We start from the raw sequence: 21,262 nt of genomic DNA on the forward strand, positions 1-21,262 counted from the left end.
AGAGAGAGAGAGAGAAGGTAAGACACGTCAACTTTTTTAAGTCCTCTTTCCTTCCGTACTTTCCTCGGTTACAGCTTTCTTCCTCTTCATCTTTTTTCTCATATTTGCACGTTCTTGTTGTGCCAGTGAATACCATTAGTTGTCGTAAGCGATATAAACGATTGGCCTTGCTAGCTACTAACTGCGAGCCGCTTTATTTCGCGGTCAGCGGTAGCTATGGGTAGTCTGGACCGATCGCCTACGTTCGCTTTTCCTTTTTCATCTAAACGACTGGCAGGATTTATTAGCTGGTCTCACTGATGGTGGCAGCGGTTATAAAGAGGCTGAAAGAAAGACCTCTGTCTACCCTTTAGTTGAAAGCGCTGACTATTGTATGGACTAAAGAGGTCACGATGTCTTCAGTTGCGTAGAAGTAGAATGACAGATACGTCAGCTAACTCGTGCGTGACGTAATAGACTTTAACTAATCTGAGCATATCGATAAAAATCGATCGCGCAACCAGCGCCTACTGCTGGTACCACAAGGAGCGACCAGTGGTCAGCTTTAGGTTTCTAAGGTAACCTTGTGAACGGCAAAAAGACTCAAGTAAATTGCACATAGATGTAAAAGTAAGACGATAGAACGACTAAAGCATTAAAATATAACGTGATAAAGAGAGAAGCGGAGGTCGGGGCAATTCAGTGGCCAACATCCGGTTGGCCATCTTGGAGCATGTGACAGCGTTTGGTTCGAAAATAGCAATATTCAGGCAGTAATCTGTACAGGAAAGACATAACCGATCGTTGCTGTTGATGCCGCGACTGTTTTTTTGTCGGCCAAAAACTGCTGATCTTCTAGTCACTCAGTCAGAAGTGGGCCGGCTAGAAACCAGCAAAGAAAACCATTGGTTTTACTCACCAGACTCGTGAGTCCTACAGAAGATTGGTGTGGTGCGCTGCCCGACGCCTCCGCCTGAAATGCCCGCCACGCGGATAGAGTAATTCGAGTAGACTTCAAGGCCTTCGACCTGAAGGGACGTAGACACATCATCCGTTTCCCGTTGGCCAACTGGAAACAGGCACGATAGCAAAGCGAATTAGTATTCATTTAATATGGGTAAATCTGATAAATTATTCTCTCTTTACCGACTACTGTTACCTTCGTCGAAGGACAGATGACACTAAGGAAAAGTTGCAATAATGCAGCCGTTAGCTCGACTGCACATGCGCAAAAGACGCTCCAAAAGGAGAAAGCCGCGACTCGTAGTAGGTAGTAAAAACCGCAGCAAGCTTGCTAGGACTGTTTGCGTTAAAATTTAATTTGCTTAAAATATGAATGTAACGATTCAATTAGTACCATATAATAATGGACACGACGCAGCTAACGAAAGCGCAAAATATCATTCGATCGGTATTTGGCTGGCGAACAAGGACCGTCTGACACGACCATTTAAGCAAACAGGTGGCACTATACCTGTCAAGAGAGGTGCTTCTGGTAAGAACTCCAAAAAGAGATGAGAAGCCAGATTAAGAGTTGCGCGCCGAGGCTGGCCCAACTTTGACGCGGACTAGTTGCTTAGTGCTGTTAAATGAGGCAACAACGAATTGCCTCTAATCATAAATATCTGGAAGGAGCGAAGCGGCCTTGCTGATGGCGCCCCTCTACTACTGGCCACAGCTATTACTGTTGCAGTTGCAGATAAGGGAGCTTGCCGAGAAGACTAACACTGCAGGAAGTCCTCGCGTCTTGTGCAGAAAAGGGTGCTAGTAGGGAGGGAACGAAAGAGGGCAGGAAAAGAAAGAAGGGTAAATGGCCGTCGTGGGAACACTGGAAAGGTGGGACAAAAAACAGGAAATGACAACTTGAATAAGGCCAGCAGTAGCAGCAGCCAGCAGACCAGCTGCCGGCTAATTGAAGGCAGGCATCTGGCAGCTCACTAAGGGCCAGCTGTAACCGCCAGTCCTTGTGTCCAGGCGCAGCAGTCTTGGTGATGGCCGCAGTGCAATCGCTTTCCAGATGCTTCTACACAAAAGCGTATTCCGCTCCGTGCAGTCTACAAGGGGAACAGTAACAGGCAGCTTGACCGATGCATTCATTTCTGTGGGAATAAGGAAACGGGGCAGGTGCCCGACCAAGCAGGTCATTGCCGAGCCGGGCCGCGACACGATCGAAAAGCGAGCATCAAATACGCTGTCCGTCACGCAGTAGTACTATTACTACTAGTATTTGTGCTATAACTCGTCTACGGCAGATAGGCGAGCCACCCACCTGTCCTCTTCTTTCCGCAAAGGCACAATTGTTGGCGCTGCTCGCCTACTAACCAACAACGCGCTTGGCTAACCTATGCGGGAAGCGTACGCAGAATAGAAAGACCAGGCAATCTCCTATGGAGAACTGTTTCTCTGCCTGTTCTGCTCCCGTTTCTGCCAATGCTAGCTAGAGAGTTAACGGCTCTCTCCCACTTACTCTTTGCCGATGAATAGGAAACCAGCAAAAACGGCTGAAGCACTTATTTAAGAAGTACAGCTATTTCGCTCTGTTAGATCGGAGAGGGATGTCGTCGGCGGCACCGGTAGTAGCGGCGATAGCCGCTGCCACTGCTCCGGCAATGGAAAATCCAGGAAGCTGATTCAGGGTAGTAGGTGGGGAACCGTCTACAGGGCGTGCTCCGCGTGGTCAGGCTACGCAACCCATCTATTCGGGTTCCCGCAGAAAGAGTTACCAAAGGGAAAAGGCTGGGATTGCACACGAGAGTACGGAGAAAGGAGAACTATGCCGTGACGATGACCACGACAGCGATACGAAACTGCAGAGGAAAGAGGGAGATAGAGACAAAGAGAAGAGGTTTCGGATACGCAAACGCTGCTCCTTTAGGCGCAACCGCCCCGTACCCATTCGGTTGAATTGAGATGGGTTGATTTCAGACTGGCTTGTCTAGGCCCACTAGTTCTTTTTCGACTCGTAACAACGCTAGCAAACAGCAGTTCTACTCTGCAAAAAATAGAGCTACACTGAGGTATAGTCCCATTGGCGTACGATTGGTTTATAACTAGACTGCATTACGCTGCTAACTAGAGATTCAGTGCAGCCTGTGGCTATTACGGCGTCTGTGATAGTGTCGAAGGCAACTATAGAGTACTTGCTCCGTCACTTTGGCTATGAATAGGAGAAGAAGGCGATGCAGTAAACCCCGCTATCATGTACGCGACAAGGAACAGCTTCTCGAGATGCCGGTAAGTAGAAGGGACCCACGGCGTTGTCATTGGCATGATATGATGCGAAGGCACTAGATGGACGAAGCTGCCGTAACCACTGCTGGTGGGACTCCACTGCTTGCTGATCCGTTTGGAGCAAATATCGACAAGGCCTTTTTGATGTTCCCTTCATCACTTAAGGAGTTCGCGCCTTCCGGGGGCGGAGCCATTGGTCTACGCTGATCGACCAAACGCCAAGTCAAGCCTTTTCTCCGCCGGCAAAAGCTATTTTTCTCATACTCCCCCGAACCTCATTCTCATCCCTTCCCCAACGGCAGTAAGTGTTATGACGAGAAGTTGACGACAGGAAACGATAACGGTGACACCAACAACTGCTGTGTGGATTGTAAATGACAGGCCAAAATAGCAGAGATTGATGTTACAGTATCTTGATATCACTGGTGTTTTGATACCGTACCCAGCCAGCACATGTAGCTTTGTGCTATTATACTCTAGTCTAGTCATACTTGGTCTGGGATCTAGTCCAAAACCGCTACCGGCTGGCTACAGATGTTCATGGCCAGTGAAGGCGGATGGCTGAATGGTAAATGGCGAACTTACTTTTTAGCGTATCGACGAGTTGATAGATGACCTGGTACCCGCGGAGAATTCCATCGAGCTTCGAAACGTCGAGACTATTCCAAGACACCTTCATTGAGCTGGTTGAAAGGACGTGGCAATAGACGCCTGTCGGCGCAATCTGAGGCACTGTGAAGCATCACGTCACCGGGACATACGGGCCGATAGATAGATGTAGAGGGGAACAGACAGGAAAAAGTTAGACAAACGCACACATACACATACAGATGCACACAAAGTGAGAGATGGGTAAGCGAGGAAAGCGGAAAAATCAAGTGACCATCGACGTACAACAAACGAACGAACTGTCTGGTGCTTGCTTCGTCAGGCAGCAGGCCCCTCGTCGCCACGGCCTTCCTCTAATGAAAGCCGACCACGATATTTTTGACGCCGCGAGCAGCGATATACCTCCTTCGATGGATGGACTCTTTCGTTGGTTAGCTTTCCTTTTTTTCTTAGTCAATGAAAGGGTGCAGCTCTTCGCCCCATTTGGCCAAACGGATCTATTACTATCGTTCATTCGTTTGTTCAGCAGTGGAAAAAGGTCGGAAGGACGAGAGCCAAATGGTAAGGAGACAAGACTCTTCGACTATAGTAGCTATTGCGACCGTGATGGAAGCTACTTACCGTCTTCCGCGGTTGACACGACCATCTCGTCCGATCGCGGCCCCGCGCCGATCGAGTTGTATGCTTGCACTAGGATCGAATACTTTGTGAACTTTCGCAGGTTGTGTAGCATACATTCGCCTAACTGGCCACTGTTTTTCATCGCTTTCGCCTCTACTGTTTTGTAAAGGTGAAGCTCACTGGAATTGTATAGCTTATAGCCCACATAGTAGCCCTTGATGCGACCATTCCGTAGTTCATTAACAGGGGGCTGGAAAAGAAACGACGTCAAAATCAAAGCAGATGATTACAATGCCTTTTATGATGTTTGCGTATCTTACTATTTTCTCGATCTGCATATACGTGTAGATAAAGTGCGTATAAATCGGTATGGACGTATATGCCCTGTATTTTATTTAATCACACGTTTCGTATATCATAATACCTATGCGTGTATTAATAGAGTGCGAACTAACAGCAAACTATTTATATATAAATAGACGCAGTCAAAATCATCTATGTGTGTATGTCTATCCGTGAAAAAAGGAAGTTGCAGCTACAGTTAGTTTAACCGTTAGGCTGCTACAGTTAGTTTAACCGTTAGGCTGAAACCCTACAATTGCACTAGTGATGGCTCATTTGGAGTAAGCCCTTGGCCCCGCTGGCACGCTTCGTATAGTACTGCGTCCCTAATACGAGCGGAACTTGCACCACTAGTAGCTAGCAGTGGAAAATCGCTCAGAATAGGCGTATTATGTACAATTACGCAGAATAGCTAGTGTCTCTAAATAACAAAACGCCACTGCTACAATGCCCTGGTATTATACTCTGAAATGTAATAAAATATATTGGGGGCAAATGATTATTACAGGAAAAGGAAGAAACGAGAAGGATATGGTAAATGTCTTTGGTGTCGCTGTTGTTTCTACCCCAGATCCTGTCTGCGCTCCGGGAACTCTCTTACCGTGCTTCTTAACAATATCTAAGCTGCTTACGTACATTCCATGATACACGTAGCGAGGTGGAATCAGCGGCCTGCACGTAGACATTTGTCGGGGGGCCGGCTGGCACCTCCTCTTCCGTACGCATCTTCAATAGATTCGTTGATGGAGGTCCAATGCCGACCTCATTGGCGGCTTGTATACGAAAGTAGTACAGGATATCGGGCCCGAGACCGCGCACGGTCCAGCTTGTCTGCTCAGAAGCTGGTACCGTTACGTTAATCGTCTGTTCACTATCCCACGCACTTTCTGCAATGCAATTTCAAAACATTTTGCTTGAATCATATTGACGGTTCTAACAGGTGCATATACAAGTTACAAGAAGTTACTGGATGGCAAGGATGTGCCAGACTATACGTGAACACGTGAACGAACGTCCACAATTGAATGCATCGAATCTAAGATAATAATACCCTATAGCCACGCGTATGTTCATCCTGTTGTTCCATAGACTATTACTTTTGCTGCTACTGATGTTCATTACTATTACTGCTCTATATAAATGAATTGTCGTAGCGCTTTTGCACTCAACACTCTCGTTGTATCTCACCGGTTCATTATGACTTGTAGCTGAAGTAATATATCCACAATGTATATGGTCAGCAAAAGGGACTTTTATATTGTCTAACCACATGTTCAACGTGGCGTTGCGTACCTCGTTATAGTAGATAACATCCTTCACGCTTGGCCTTTATTTGTTTGTTGACGGAAGACGCACCGGAGCATTAGTCACGCCAAAAACATGAATGAGGTCAACCTCCCCCTTCCGGGACAGCTGGCGCTTGTTTTTGTTGTGGGAATATGAATTCTCGCACTCATACAGAAATACTCCTATTCCATGCATGGGCCCACGAAAGGGTAAAATGGGTTGGGTCGGAGTCGCCGTACAGTTACAAACAGCGACCAGGTTACTTGGCTGTTTACGCTGCCGACGACAAAAAAAACCAGCGGCCTATCCACGCCAGCTATGGGCAGAGCGTCGGCTAGTAAACAACACTGGAGGTAAAACGGGCCGCGACAAGAACAAGAGAAACAAACTACGCCTTTTCCGTGCTAGTCTTCCTACGAATGGTAATAGCAACGACAAGTAGAAAAATAATGCAGAAAAAAGTGGGGATAAGAATAAGGGTGGTCACAGCCGAGGTTGGCGGCGCCCGGTGAAGAAATTCAAAAAAATAAAGAAAGAGGTGGGAAACGGCGGCAGCGACTCTGTCAACAGATTGGGGGACACCCCGCAAATAGACAGACACGACTATTCTCTATGGAGATGCCGCACGTATCTACTTAGGTATCTGCTACTTGTTAGGAAATAACTAGTATACAGCACTATAGAAGCAGATAAAAACAGAAAACGAAAAACGCTACCAACCTGTCCTATTTTTATACTGTATGAGATAGTAAGTGATGGGGCTGTTGCCATTATATGGTTCTCGCCAGACGACGTTAACGCTTCGACTGCTGACACTTGTAATGTTGAAGCCCTCGACGGGCTCCGGCGGTTCTACGCGATGTAGGTAGCACGGTGGCACGGCATCAGCAACAACGACGCAGGGTCAAAGTAAGCGGGTAGGACAAAATGGTTTGTAAGGAGCAGGGTTCGTGCGTGCGTGCGTGCGTTCGTTCGTTGTTGCCGACGAAGAGCAGAATGCCAAGACGTCGACAAAGCATCGGTAAGATTGACAGACAGGAAGTCGAAAAAGCAAGCGGGCGGCGTTCGCAGAAGTAGAGGAAGAAGGAGATCGAACGACGTATAAGACGACGTCAAACACGGACCGAAACCAGTCGATGAAAAGAGACGAAATAGCAGAAGTGTAGTTGTCCACGGCGGCCGGAGCGAAAGCAGCAACCATAACGACGCAGACAACGACAAGTAGTGCGTCCAATGTAGCCATGATGACGGGACAATGGTAGCAGAGTGTGGCCGGACAGCGGTCCAACGTGACAAGAGCCGGTACGAACCATGGCATTAGCAACAGCAGCAGCAGCAGCAGCAGCACAGAATAAGGCGTCGACCGGACAACGTACGAAGCGAAGGTGCACCGATGGTCGTGCAACGACGGGACGGTGATCGGATGGACAGCCACCCGAGTTGCGCCAGCAAATAAATCAGGAAACGAGCGAACGAACAAGAGAAAAGAAGAAACAATTCTCCAATTACTAATGGTAATATGATAACCAGGTCTTTTCCCCTTTGGACTTGCTCCATGCTTTCCTTGTTCCCCGTCCTTTCTGCAGCGCCGTTTGTTCTCTCTCGCTCGACTCTGTTACCCGAAGTGATTCTATCTAATTCGTGTCGCGCCTCCGCTTGTGTGGATGGCTGACAAGTGGCAACTGCTGACACTGGCTCCATTTGCTGCCGCTTCTTTGCTAGGGGATGCGACCGCGAAAACTAGCCCAACGCGGCAACAATTGGAGTTACAGACAAAAAAAAAAGTCACTGAGAGACACAAATCGACGCATGCGAGAAAAGGCCTTGAATCAAAGACAGAGCGAAAGGCGCGGCCGACACAGGTGGAGAGAGTAAGTAGAAAATACAATGAAAATGTATTAGGCAGCGTCGTAATGACAAACAGACAATCCGACAAATAATATGCTCATGTGGGCATTTCCTCCTGTCATAACTATGTCGCAGATTTAATGAATCCAACGATTCAACTAACGCCAATCATTGTCGACGTCGTGGATTCATCTGACTTATCATAAACCCTATTGTGCTTATGAGATAGGCAGAAGCGATAAATGGCGTCGGATATGATCAGCTGCAGAAATGGACAATAGAAAAATGTGACATTAGCTTTGTTTTAGTATTGGATGTATCTATATTCTAATTTTGTATTATTTTCATGCTAGATGGCTAATGCAGCCAAATAAGTAACAATTTCAGCATTTTGAACAGTTCTCTTCTGAAAAGCCCAGATCCTCATTTTCTCGTATATTTCCCAGATATGTCAATCCAGTTGCTGAAGTCTTTTTTGAGCCCCAGACCCCCGTCTAATTCCTATTCAAATAATTTTTTCACCTAATAATAAATAACAAAAACCATTCTTACTTATCATATTTGGGCTATTTTTATCGTAGCCACCGTAACTCGTGCTCCGCGTATGCTATTTATCTATCTCAAATAAACGCTGCCGTAAAGATTCAAATAGATTAGCAAACGTTAATAATAATAACAAATGTTAGCTTTAAAAAGGTTACGTACCTTGCACGTAAAGCCGAACTTGCATTTCGTCGTTGCCGAACTTATTACTAACAGCACAAGTGTACGTGCCGGAGTCCTCGCGTGCAACCTTATGGATGACAAGGCTTGAAATCAATCCCAACGCCGAATTTTTCTCGTGCACCCCGAATGTTTTTGACTCCTTGCCTATTGGTTGCCCGTTTTTTGACCATCTTACACGTATCGGATGGTCACCTCGCACTGGACAGTTGAGTGCCATCTTCGAGCCAAGTTTCACTGTATTGTTGTGAACCGCATGTTCGATACGAGCCGGCACTGCAAGTCACATAACCCACAAACAGATAGCCAAGTTAAGTCGGACTAGTTTCAAAGTGGTTTTCGCCTGTCCTCATAACTTCCTGCTCACTGCCCATCTCAAAGCTGAGTATAGCATTGCCTTCTGCTACAGTGCACCTCTGTTAAGCAGTTAAACCCTGCGTCAAAGAAATTGCGCAACCAGCACCGCTCCCTTAGCGACTAACGAAAAGCGTAACTATCAATATGGCGAGTCGAGAAAGGGAAGGCAGTTTAGTCCCCGTTTCTTCAAACATTTTCTATTAAAGCGCCGCCGCTTTAGCGGATCCCCAGTCAGGCCAAGCAAAGTTTGTCGGATCTAGCAGCCCATTTCATCTTGATCGTCTGTGTATATCCGCGTGAAAAAGCAGACCATAACCAGCACCCAAGCGTTGGTCACTTCTCCTCGGTTAACTTCCACTTTTCGTTACTCGAGAACGGATGTCGGTTGGAGCCCTCTATCGTTTCCTGCCTTCACAAGTCTAAACATGAACCGGCAGTGATTGCACGAACCTTGAACATTTAGCTGGACCACCGTACTTAGGCCGGATCCCACCCCGTTGGCAGCCTGACAGAGATACGGACCGCGATCCTGATAACGAACCATTGCGATACGCAGGGTGCCGTTCTCAAAGATCTGGTAATCGGGACCACTCAGGATTTGCTTGTATTCTGATGATTGGCGTTCTGCAATATTTTTTTGTACGACGAAGTGCAATTACAACGGAGCACAGAACTTGCTTAGAATAACCTCCATTAGTACTACCAATTCGTAAAAACGACACAACCTGACTATCTTTTTTTGTGGGCTTTTGTATGTAAGTAATTCTTCTGTTTTTTTATTAGATATTACATTTGCAATGCAACACGTATTTGAACGCAAACCATTCTCTCTCATCGAAGCGCCATTATCTGTTTACCTGTCCCTCCCCTTTGCCAAATAATGCGCGGTAGAGGATGCCCAGTAGCCATACAGTCTACGTGGATACTGTAACCTTCCACAGCTGATGAATCCTTCGGTTCGCGAACCCAGTGAGGTGGAACTGTCAAATTAGAGTAAACACGTGTTTATTTGTTGTAGACCTATAAGTTCCTTTATTGACCTGTCGCAGTACATATACTCGGTCCTCATAGTCAGCAAGATTATACAACGTTTCTAGCAAATGTTATCGTAAGACAAATAAATGCAGAGTTTAATCTTAAGATTGTTACATTCAAGCTAGCAAGAATGCGTCATTACTCTGACAAAATTAGAACTAATGCGCAGTGTCTATTCGGTTCCCGCGATCCTCCATGACTCCTAGTCCTGGCTGGCAACTGCAGTGCTAAAACTTATTCGAAACATGTGAAAATTGTAAACCTACCGTGAACCATGAGTATCGCCGTATAGTTTACAACAGCTGCGTCGTTGCTCGCCATACAGGTGTAGTTTCCATTGTGAGCGGGGTTCAAGGCATCGATGACCAACGCTACGGAGAATGCATCCAGAGAGCGCACCTACGAAGATAAAACAAAACAGGCCGAGAGAAAAAAAGGGAGAGAAAAATTATGGGATGGACCTTTTATTCATCCCGTGCAGGTGTCGACCCGCGCTGAGCTGACAAACGAGACAAACGTAGTCGTTTCCCAACACGGTACAATTCACCTTTTTCTTGACGTAACAGAGGCTTTTACTTGTGAATTAAATCAGCCTGCAGCTTTTAGTTTACACTGTGGCCGTTGGGACTAGCTTACGGATTAGGTGGTCGGATAGCAAATTGTGCATCACGTAGCGCATCGGCTGCCTTACCTGTAGTTGTGCCCCGGATTGCAACGGTAAGTTATTTTTCAACCAGCGGATTGTAAGTGGTTGATCGCCTCTAGCAATGTTACAGTAGACACGGGTTCGCATCCCTTCGTATAAATTCTCGTCGAAAGCGAACCTCTCGATCAGAGGAGGAACTGAAAAATTCGGGACGTGAAACATACTAGTGAGATTTTTATGAATAGAATCCAAACTAACCGATATCAGTGTAAATAGATGTCACTCCATAACTAATTCAGGTACGATTTTTACGCTCTTAGAAATTAAGTTCTGACATGTCTCACTATCGCGGCTAATCAGTTGATTGTGGTTTAGCTTAACTTGCACGGCCATCCGAGCTTTAACATGGAATATCGTCGACAACCGATTGCATGCGCACAATGCTCGTCTTGTTTCTCTGTTTCAACCGTATTTACGAAGCTTTGGCTTTGAGGTAGGAAACTTTGAATGGGAAATGGAACAGTAGTAGGGGACTTGTTGCTACACGGAATTGCCTATCATATACTTGTTGAATAAAACTATTCATTCCATTAATTATCGATGGTATGGCCTTAGCGATGATCTCACGACGCTAAACTCTGAGCATACTTCCAAATCTTACCCTAGCACTTATTGTAAGTGGGTTCCGTCATTGGAGCACGAGCAGGCTGAGGTTAAGCGTACTCGCTCAACCTCGACACGCTGAGTCAGCATCTTGCTTTCGACGCTCGATACCTTATATTTCCTTATATAAATACTACCACCAGTTTCACCTCGTGGACCATAGCATGCCGTCACTACTATTATTATTGTTAGTAATTATGAATCCTCGCCCTCGTTGTATGTTGTTCTTGCGTGCTGCCGAAGAGCCCGCCCGTTGTGCCTCGCGTCTTTCTCTCTCTTTTCGCCTAACCGCCCGTTACAACGAATGCTAGTCGCAACGGACAGAGTCAAGGCCACGGCAGGCGCGAGGTGTGGAAAGAGGAACCCTCCGTCCAGGAGAAAATACGGGTCGCAGCAACGTCGGTCGGCTGCAGGAACTACCGTAACAGTCAAATATGCGATGTCGACAAAGCGAAGCGTGGGTCTTCGAGTCTAGAAGGGTCACGGTGCCATCGCGGTATCCCGTCGTTGCCACCACTGCTGGTACAAGGGCCATTTGCATGGAAACGATGTCATTATGACCTTAGAAGTAGCGGCCAGCTAAGTGCAGCCACAACAACTAGAACGAAAAGCGAAGGATTGAGAGGTAAGCACGATGCCTGCTTGTCTTTCCATTCTCGTCGGGCTGATACATCCAGGCAACCAAAATGCAAAGCTTCTCTTTCGAGATGAGGTCGCGGGTTATAACGCCCTGTCGAATTTCGCGCTTTCTAATGTTTGAACAGGCCTACCCGTATGAAAAAGCAATTCAAACCAACACTGGTGAAACATGTTCTGTTAGAGGGACATGCCAACATGAAGGACTAGTAGCGCTCTTGCAATTTCGGCAACGATCGGCAGCAGCGAGCATGAAGCATTGGTGGAAGGCAAGTGCCGTGGCCTCTTGCCGCGTTTGGTAATAGTGGCGTGTGCCTTGACTGTTTCTAACCGTCGTATCATACCGCATCACATTCCCAAGAAACGGGCTGACCCCTAATTCTTAGTCTCCGCTGTAGTTCTTCTCTATGGCACAGCGCGTATTAAAACTGGGAAAAAGGTATTATCGGATGCAGCGAGCAAGGAAGGCCTCAAGCGACTAAAACAACTGAGAGCTTAACCAGTTAGCGGCAGTTCATTCCACGAAGGCGGCACTGGTAGGAGTCGGTACTGATGTCCAGGCCGTATTAAACTTGGGCAGGAACTGAAGGCCAAGATGGCAATGAACGGGTGGGAGGACGTTAAGACGAGACGCCGAGAAAAGCAATTGGTCGCAGAAGTGTACTGCAATATCTTTCCAGCACATTAAACGCCAGTCAGTAACATAATGGCTCTCACGCAACGGCCACTTGTCTTTTAGCTACCGGAGTGTGTAGCTTTTTAGTTCAAACTTCGGCAGTTTTACCGTTTCGGCACTGCGTTGGTTAGCGGTGAAACCTTCGCCGGTTAGAAGAGGCAGGTAACTTAAAGGGAAACGCCGGCTGGATAGCCCCTACAAGCCTTGCCAGAACTATTACTTGGTAACCGTTTAGTTTCTGCCACCTGATGGTGTACGAGTCTATTTTTTTCGTCCTGTTACTTCCAGCTGCGAACAGCTCCTTTAGGCCTTCCCTGTCCCTCCTGCTTTCAGGCCAGCTCGGCTCGCTCCAAATCTGCCACTATTATTAGAGCAGCTCGTGCCTATAGAGCGTAGTCTCTTCACTGAACTCTTCTGCACAGGCGACTAAATGTTGCCACACCGGCCAGCATACCGTCAACTGCCACGTCCTACAAGTAGCACTGTCCATATGTCTGAGATAGTCATAGAGTACGAGCTAGCTATGGTGCCGCTGCTGTGATTGCCAGTCAAGTTACCATGCCTAACCAGTATCCTGCAGGCCTTTCAGGCTAGGTTGCCTTTGTCGAATGCCACTCTTTTCAGGGTACACAGTATGCGCAACGGAAATCTGCTCTCGTAAACATTCACACTTCCTGAAAAATTTTACCCGTCACTCTCACCAACTAATCGATGTGTTTGCAAAGGACAGGCAGGCAAGTCTGTCAATACATATTCTCAACAAACGATACAGCAAGGGAACAAGTATCAAGAGCATTGTATAACGTTTTAATCGTAGAATGTTTTTGGTTGTGCTGTTCGTTAGTGTATGGTAGTGCCGTGGTTTCCAAAGAAAAACCTGCTTGAAGGCTCTAGGTTATATTGAAAGTGGAAAGAAAAAGGCGGAACGTATCAAAATCAGATCTACACGATAATAATTCTATACTGTCACGTGTTCATCAATGAACTTACGTAGGCAGCCAGATCCAATTAACAATAGCTGCACTGGCAAAATCCATGCACTCTTATAAACACAAATCTCTATTAAGAACTGCATAAGATTGAGCCAGAAATTATTCAGTTAGATCTATTACTTTGCATAGTCATGTCAGATCTTTAAACTTTCGTTCAACAACTAATTTAAACATTCTTCTTTGCTAGGCACTTAATAGGCACACAGAGTGCCTCAATTGGGTGGAAAAAGCAGTCTAACGTATATCTGTCTCAATATCGCACGACACCTATTTAGGTTACCGCGGGAAAACGTCAATAGATAATTAATGATGGCGCGTTGTAATCCTAATGCGGAGAATTCAAGCGCAAAAATGCTCTACCATCAGATTTACTAACATCTCGTTTAGGCAACACCTGTTCGTAGTAGATTTTTTTTTTGTATGTTTTCAAGTAGGTTCGATTGCTTTAGGCATTTTCCCTATTTTTCACGGTGATTGACGTTTCCAGAAAAAGTGCATATATTCACCACTCATGCGCGCGCAATCCCACTAAAATTAGGCGCCTGGCATTTGCTACTGTTTGTGGTAGAGTCTGGGACGGTGTTTTAGACAGTAGTAACGATAGACCAGAACCTAAAAGCTAACATGCCCTACGAATATTTCCAGTTAACCAGGTACGTTTCTTTAACCTCGTCGTTATGAGGGTAGCAGCGCTATGCTGCTGTTTCTGCTGCCGGTGAACCCGGAGGGGTGCTCCGTTAGACTTGTTCGGGAAAGACCCCCCATTCGTCCCTAGTTGCTGCCCACACCTTGTTTAGAGCTCCAGAAAGCCCAAATCGCCCTACCTCAGTTGCCGTTTCCCCAAGCAGCCATGTCAACTGGGACAGGGCAGGAAGAGAAGCGGCTTCTTAGCTTCCTTAGCAATGTTTCATTCAGTGTCGCCGCTTGACACGAACCATAGTAGGAACTTTTTCCGCGAGTGGTTGCTAGCAGCTAACACCTACTCCGCTAGAGCTACCTTCCGGTCGCGTAGTGCCACCGCCAACTTTCACGTGGTCCAATTAACTCAGCTTCGATGAGAAAAGAGAGGCCCTTAAGTCCAAACCTCAGAAGCACCCACTTGCCACTGATGGTCGCCTACTAGCTCGCCAATGCGTCATCAGTGCCGCCCCTAGTCTCCTCAGTCCATACCGTTTCGTCCCAACTGCTACTATTCTTGGGCGCTACCTAGCGTGGCCTGTCCGCTCCGGTGTCACACACACGTTCCCACATTATTCTCTACCGACCATTTCGTCCTGCCAGCTGGTTGTTTACAGCAGTGTCGCAAGCCTGAGGCTACCGAAGCTCCACCTATGCCTTCCTTGGCATTCAAGGTCGACGGCGACCTCGACGAAGAATGAGAATTAGGAGAAAAGGAGCGACAGCAGTAGAAGCGGCGCCAGCAGAGGCGTTATCCACATGCTACTCTGTTCTGCTATATGAATGTGCTTCACACGCCAGCTCAGTCAGCGGCGTTTTGCGGTAGACAGTGGAATCCTGGCGGCCGGCCGACAGAACCATTCCTATACTTCTGGCCTAACGACGGAAGTAGCGATTCCTCCATTTTTCCATTTTCCTTACGCGGGAAAGCTCGGACTTGGGCCTGATCTCTCGGCCTTTTAGGTACCAACGGCTGCGTCAGCTTCGACAGCGCTCCGTAAAAAATGAGGCGGTTAGCTTCTCGCGGCCAGTACCTTTTCTCCTAACCCGCTGTGAGGCAGGCTTCAGGCTTTTGGCTCTCCTTGGCACGATCAACCCCCGTTAGAAACGGAATATAGGAAGACGGCACAGGCACACAGCAGCCTACGAAGGACGCCTTGAGCACGATAAAGAAACGCACGCGTAAGGAGGCAAGTAGGCCAACAGACGCAGGCTGGCTTGCCGTTCTGAGCCTTCCTCCTTGCTATACATGCAGCAGCATACGAGATGGGCAGTTTTGGCTGAGAAGTCGCTCGTCTGCTCATTAGGACTAATTGACACTTGAGAAGGCTTTTTGCCCAAATGCTAGCTGCCAGTACATCGTTGAGATGGGTTGGGTTCGTAGCCAGATGCCTGCCAGCTGAGGCAATAGAAAGCCATGCTATGTAGCATATATAGCATTATGCTGTATCTGTCAGCAGCCCGAGACAGCAGTGATGGACCGATCCAGAAGCGTTAACAGTTTCATGGCTGCTAGCTACACCCATCCAGCGCAAGGCCGGAGACCGCCGTTGCTCAGAGATAGCACTGTATGCTAGTTGGTTAAGTGATAGTTGTGTGACTGGGGGAGAGGTTCTGCTTATGCAATAGATTTGGTTCCACCGGCATCCCCTCTAAGGTGGTTGCATAGGCGATTTGTCTAATTTCAGCTTAGCCTATTTTCACATAAAGATTGCCAGCAATGATTATAGCAAGTATGTGTACAGGATCGTGTCGCATATTAGGTCCTTTTTTGCCGCTATTATACTATTAGAAATTACGAATCAAGTAGCCATCAAAGGATAGGCTACTCCTAAATAAGAAAAGATAGGACAATACTGTTACGAAGTCGACTTATAAAAACCATGGGCATTCAAAATGTTTTTATTGTGAATATTAACATTTTTGATCTCTTAACTTAAGAAAAAAACTTTTTTTTGGTAAACCTTTATTTGTTTAATATCTCGCAAACATCATCTATACCTGGTCTACTGCAACATATCCCCCTCTTGAAAAATTTGGAGAACAAAATCTGGTAATATTATCTCAAACAATATAAGAAGCTAAAGCATGTCGCATTACTTTTGAAATCAGTACGTTTTTCCAATTTTTTTCTAGTAGATCAATGGTTTCATAGGCTTGGCAAAATGTAGAGGTATATTTCTGGCATCAGATGGATACAAAAGCAATCAATTTAGCATCATTGACGAAGTTTAGTACGATCAAATATATTTATTTTTGTATTATAGAGTAACGAAAGTTCCATGAACTTAAAAGAAGTGGTTCGACTGATTTATATAGGAAGTTGATATAAATGAGTCTATTTCAGACTAATTCTTGTATGTAGCAACTGTCTACTTCTAAATCACACTGGTTCTGACGAATATGTCGGGGGAATTCTACGGCATGCTTTATTACTTGCAGTATCTTAAAATCAATAGACGATTTTTCCACTAAGTACAAGTTCGTTTTCTAAAGAATACGTCCAACTTACTGTATGCACATTAATTAACAACACTGTTGCCAGTTTATTCATGCGACAAAATACATTTGTGATTTGTGTATCTGTACGTCGTTCGTTAGCGAGGCACGGAGCTCGTACCGTGCGGGTAAGTCGGCAATCAGAGCGTATGAAGTCTTCTCGTAGAAAGTCAAGATTTAGTCCATGCAGATAGATAGGGTTGTGGTCCTGCTCTGCATTTCCCGCTTGCGAAAAAGCAAGTGAGAAGGAGATACAGGGAGATAACTGCCAAGCGAGAAATGGGAGCCGGGAGTGCTTGGCCTCATCAGCCTCAATGGTGAGGGGGGCAACGAACTGAGATTAGAGGACAATCCCATCAAGCAGAGGTAGCAGCAGCGCGACCAGGCCACCTAGGCGACGCGCGAAGCTGGCCTCTTCCTACTCTTTTCCGTCGCCATCTAGGCCCGTTTTAGCACACATCGTCCGTGTTTAACATTTTACAGGAGACGACAAAGGTTCGTTGAGCCAGTCGGCCGACGGTGTCAATGACGACGGTTGTGTTATCACAGCTGCATTGCGACGCTGTCGTCTTCCTCTCCCGGCTCTTCCTTTCTCTCTCTTCCCCCTTTTTAGGCGTCGTTCCTCGTAGGGTTCGCCGTCGTACAAACGAAAGCGGGTCTCGAACCTTGAGCTCATTCCGCTGGGGCGTCAGCCCGTTGTTCAGGGATGGAATCTAAGCTGGATAGAAAGAACAGGGCGGGTGTGTGAAATGGGGACCTCTTTTTATCTTTACTTCATTGCTGGTGGCTCGTACGACAGCTGAGCAAATGGTCAGATGGCAGATCGACTGGACTGCGACAGAGGTTGCACAACAAAGAGTATATAGGAAAGGAGGCGGCTGCCTGTTTTACACTACCGTCCGAAGGCGCAAAGGCGACTTCAGTGCCTCGCTAAAAGCGTGGCGGTCGGCTGGTTTAGACGATCATCAGAAAAAATTTTATACTGCTTGGTTGTTTCTATCATTGTTGCAGTAGCATCGGCGTACTCTTTTACTTTTCTCTCGCCCTCTCGTCCTTTTCTGCCACTTCTTCTTTTTAATGCTGATTTAAAGGTGAAGATCATGCATGTCTTTTGCCAGCCCATTTCGAGTCCTTGGTGGGACCCGGTAAAATCTTACAGGGTACGGCCAGGTTCGGCTGTGCGGCGGACCACGTCCTGTCAGGCTGTACTTGCTCCGGAAGGCCGCAGTCTTGAGAGAAAATTTCAAAATCAACAGTGACATCTTTCACAACAAGTTGTGTGTCGCAAAGTAACACACAAACGCACACAGTATTATGGTAATAACGCAGGCGAGCCACATCAAGTAAGAGTGGAAAGTAACAACATAGCTACTATGCGACTACAAACGAGATAGATAAACGGGGCGCATCAGGAAGTGGAGAATGACAGGACTTCAAGCCCTGACGGGTGAGTGTTGTATTTCTGGTCTTAACACGAAAGATGCCGGCGAACAATGGGAAACGTTCGGCTCTTTTGAACAAAACGCTGTGTTTCAACATCTTCCAGTCATGCCCTAACATTATCCGCTGCTATCCAAATTTCCAAGAGTCTCGTAGAACCGGTCCCGTTCTACATCTTTGTTACGACTAGTAAAGATAAAGATATGAGGTCAGCCGTTCCGTGTCGCGTATAGAGAACAAAAGAGGGTGAGAAAGCAAGTGCGAGTAAAGTAAACAAGCAGGCCTCCAAAGAAATGGCGTATCATTATATACCTATGTAGACATTGTAGTGGTAGAAGTGAAAGTTTTCCTGGAGCGTACTCACGTTACATAGGTTTGAATAACCTTAGAGCGGACGCGGGCGAATGGGCGAGAGTAAGAGGGCCAGGGAAAAGACAAGCGAAAGTAACGACAAAAAAGCCCCGCATCATGATCGGGAGCGCGACAAAACGAGCCGTTACAGATATGCGCACCTTGTATATGAAGCATGACGGATTTCAGCTAGACGACGAGTGTAAAATGTCGATGGGGTGTCATAATAGTGTTGTATCAAATGTTCGTATGAAGTTGGGAAACAAAACTTCACAACGCCGCGCAATGTTACCCATAAATTACGTGTTTTCCAGTGTAGGCCAACAAAGGTCCTTAAACAGAGTTGGATAGGGAAAAATTCAGTGGTCGCATATTGCGCTCATGCTGAGTACATTCATATTCTATGGAAAGAGTTTTGTTCTATAGTATTTTGTGGGTCCTTTTTCATCTGCATACAATCATGATTCAATCGAATCTCCAACTAAGAAATAAGTCATCGTTGCTCTCTTTAAATGGTTCGAACAGCGTTTTAGGAACACGGCTTATTTCAGCGCCGCATTGACTGGCTGCCTCAAAGCCTTATGCATCTGCCGAGTAGGTCCACCTATAAAAGAGGAACAGTTCGATCTTCAGGCTCTTGGATCCTGTTCCTGTAAAATTAGTCAACGAGGCCATTATCCAGGTATCCTTTTCATGCTATGGTTCCCCCAACCTTCTCGAAGATAAAGAAAAGCGGAACGCCAATAAAAATTTCATTGAAAGTTTTCACACTTCCATTCTAGCTTCATTCGTTGCATTTCTGCCTCTGCGAAGTTGAGCTATCCTAGTCTTTTTGTCCGTACAACACTGCCACACTCGCTTATACAACACCGGCAAGCGACCTCTGGCCAGCAACCCGTATTTGGCGCTCCTCTGCCTTGAGTGTTATCGTTTCACAACTGCTGCTGGGAGAGTTATTCCCCGTTGCCGCAAGAATGGGTACCTTAGCCCATTTTAACCCGTTCGATGTCCAATCCCATGCATTTGCAACACCAACGATGATGGTAGGGGCGTTTGATGGTTTTTTGCGGAGCTACTATGGGTTGTTATTCTGTGGGCGGCTGTTAGGGCCATGTATCCATTGTCTCAGCATATCTGCACTAGTCGACCACATTTCCATCGTAAAGCTTGCGGTACAGCTTGCCTTTCTAATCCTTCTCGCTACTTTTGTTGTTGTGGCCCCATATACAAACGCTTTACCTAGGGTACGAACGCTGGCGCACAAAGGCCTACGATGAAACGGACGAACGTCGGTCGCCACAGTAAAGCGTTTGACTTTGTCGGCGGTAGCAGCTGAAGTGAACCCCCGTTACTGCTACCACACGATCTTAGTGACTTCAAGGAACTTGAAGATTCGCCCGCGTCACGTACCGTAGTTGTGCGAGTATAGGGCTTTGATAAGGCAGACATATGCTTTGTCTTACGAACTTGGTTCTAAGCCGATTGAGTGCGATAATTGAGAAAATTCGCCGTACTCTCACGGTATTTGCTAATACGGGTTTCCAATTAATCATTTTTTACATCACGTACGGATAATCCATCCTCCTAAATCGGCCCTGACGACTCGGTGCGCGGCTGCCACAATACGAATTTCGGGTAAACCGCTATTTTAGTAATCCGTAACATCAGAAAAAGCATTTCGTCGACGGGCCAATGATGATGTCACTGGATGATCCAGACTGGAAGTGCTAAAGAAAATTGGGCAGATATAGAAACAAGAGAAGGCTGTAGGTACTATGTAGAATGAACGAGTTACGCTGCACGTTGGTTCTCTGACCTTTGACCGTAATCGAGAGGTTGGCAGTGGCGTTATTATCGGGGCCTCTTGCCACACAGGAGTACTGGCCGGCATCATCCGTTGTTAGTGAAAACACAATAAGGGTCCCATTTGGGAATACCTTCTGCCGATGGTGCAGTGGCAAAGGGCGGCCACCTGAAATGTAAGGATTGTCAAGTCAATATTACTGTTAGTAATAAGGCGGCCGGTTCAAATACGCAACGCGAGAATTCTATGCACTATCTAGCTTGTATTATTTTATGATAGCTTGTATTATTTTATGATAGCTAATGCTCAGTTATGATTTTTGCTCAGATCGAAATGCTTGAGAACTATATAACAAAAACTAAAATATTCAAACGGTTGATTTGACCTAGTCTTAAGGTACAATGTATTTTTCACGATGGTATTTTGTACACTTTTTACGACAACTATATTAATGTATAATAATACGACCATATTATTTGTTGACGTATGCATTTCATAATGTTCCCGTCGTACGTGTAAGCCACTCATTTCCTTGACCGTCTCACTGTTACCTTGTTTGACGCTAATCATTAACATCAATCTTGCTAAGCAGCCTCCATCTGATGATAGCACAATGTGGCAGCACCTAAGAAAATAGCCGTATATTCTTCGAAGGGAGGTAAAAGAATCATGCGCAGTTGAGCGGTTACCGGTTTTATGGACTGACATCCCGGGCCTGAGCTGCGGTACACCTGCCCGGCCAGCTTTAAGAGCAGTCCACTGGAACAGACGAAAGGAGGCGCCTGTCTGCCTGGCCGCCGTCTTTGCGGACGTTTAGAGCGTAAACTTAATAATTCTTCACAAGT

The 21,262-nt window shown here is 46.4% G+C and overlaps 1 protein-coding gene across 10 annotated transcripts in view; it reads right to left on the minus strand.

Annotated features, from left to right (window-relative positions):
* Nucleotides 1-21,262, minus strand: part of LOC111250507 (cell adhesion molecule Dscam1-like) — a 151,554-nt gene that overhangs the window by 23,211 nt on the left and 107,081 nt on the right. For 9 of the 10 annotated variants that reach the window (XM_022805883.2, XM_086986565.1, XM_086986566.1 and 6 more), the window contains 11 exons: nucleotides 20,430-20,585; nucleotides 10,724-10,875; nucleotides 10,299-10,431; nucleotides 9,855-9,977; nucleotides 9,448-9,621; nucleotides 8,623-8,916; nucleotides 6,790-6,921; nucleotides 5,419-5,669; nucleotides 4,441-4,690; nucleotides 3,796-3,942; nucleotides 899-1,048 (listed from right to left, as the gene is read on the minus strand). In XM_022805883.2, coding sequence (XP_022661618.1) covers nucleotides 899-1,048; nucleotides 3,796-3,942; nucleotides 4,441-4,690; nucleotides 5,419-5,669; nucleotides 6,790-6,921; nucleotides 8,623-8,916; nucleotides 9,448-9,621; nucleotides 9,855-9,977; nucleotides 10,299-10,431; nucleotides 10,724-10,875; nucleotides 20,430-20,585 — 1,962 coding nt within the window. The remainder of the gene's footprint in view (nucleotides 1-898; nucleotides 1,049-3,795; nucleotides 3,943-4,440; nucleotides 4,691-5,418; nucleotides 5,670-6,789; nucleotides 6,922-8,622; nucleotides 8,917-9,447; nucleotides 9,622-9,854; nucleotides 9,978-10,298; nucleotides 10,432-10,723; nucleotides 10,876-20,429; nucleotides 20,586-21,262) is intronic. The other variant, XM_022805876.2, reaches the window with a different exon arrangement.

This window comes from Varroa destructor, unplaced genomic scaffold (genome assembly GCF_002443255.2).
Source record: "Varroa destructor unplaced genomic scaffold, Vdes_3.0 BEIS01000004.1, whole genome shotgun sequence".
Lineage (NCBI taxonomy): Eukaryota > Metazoa > Arthropoda > Arachnida > Mesostigmata > Varroidae > Varroa > Varroa destructor.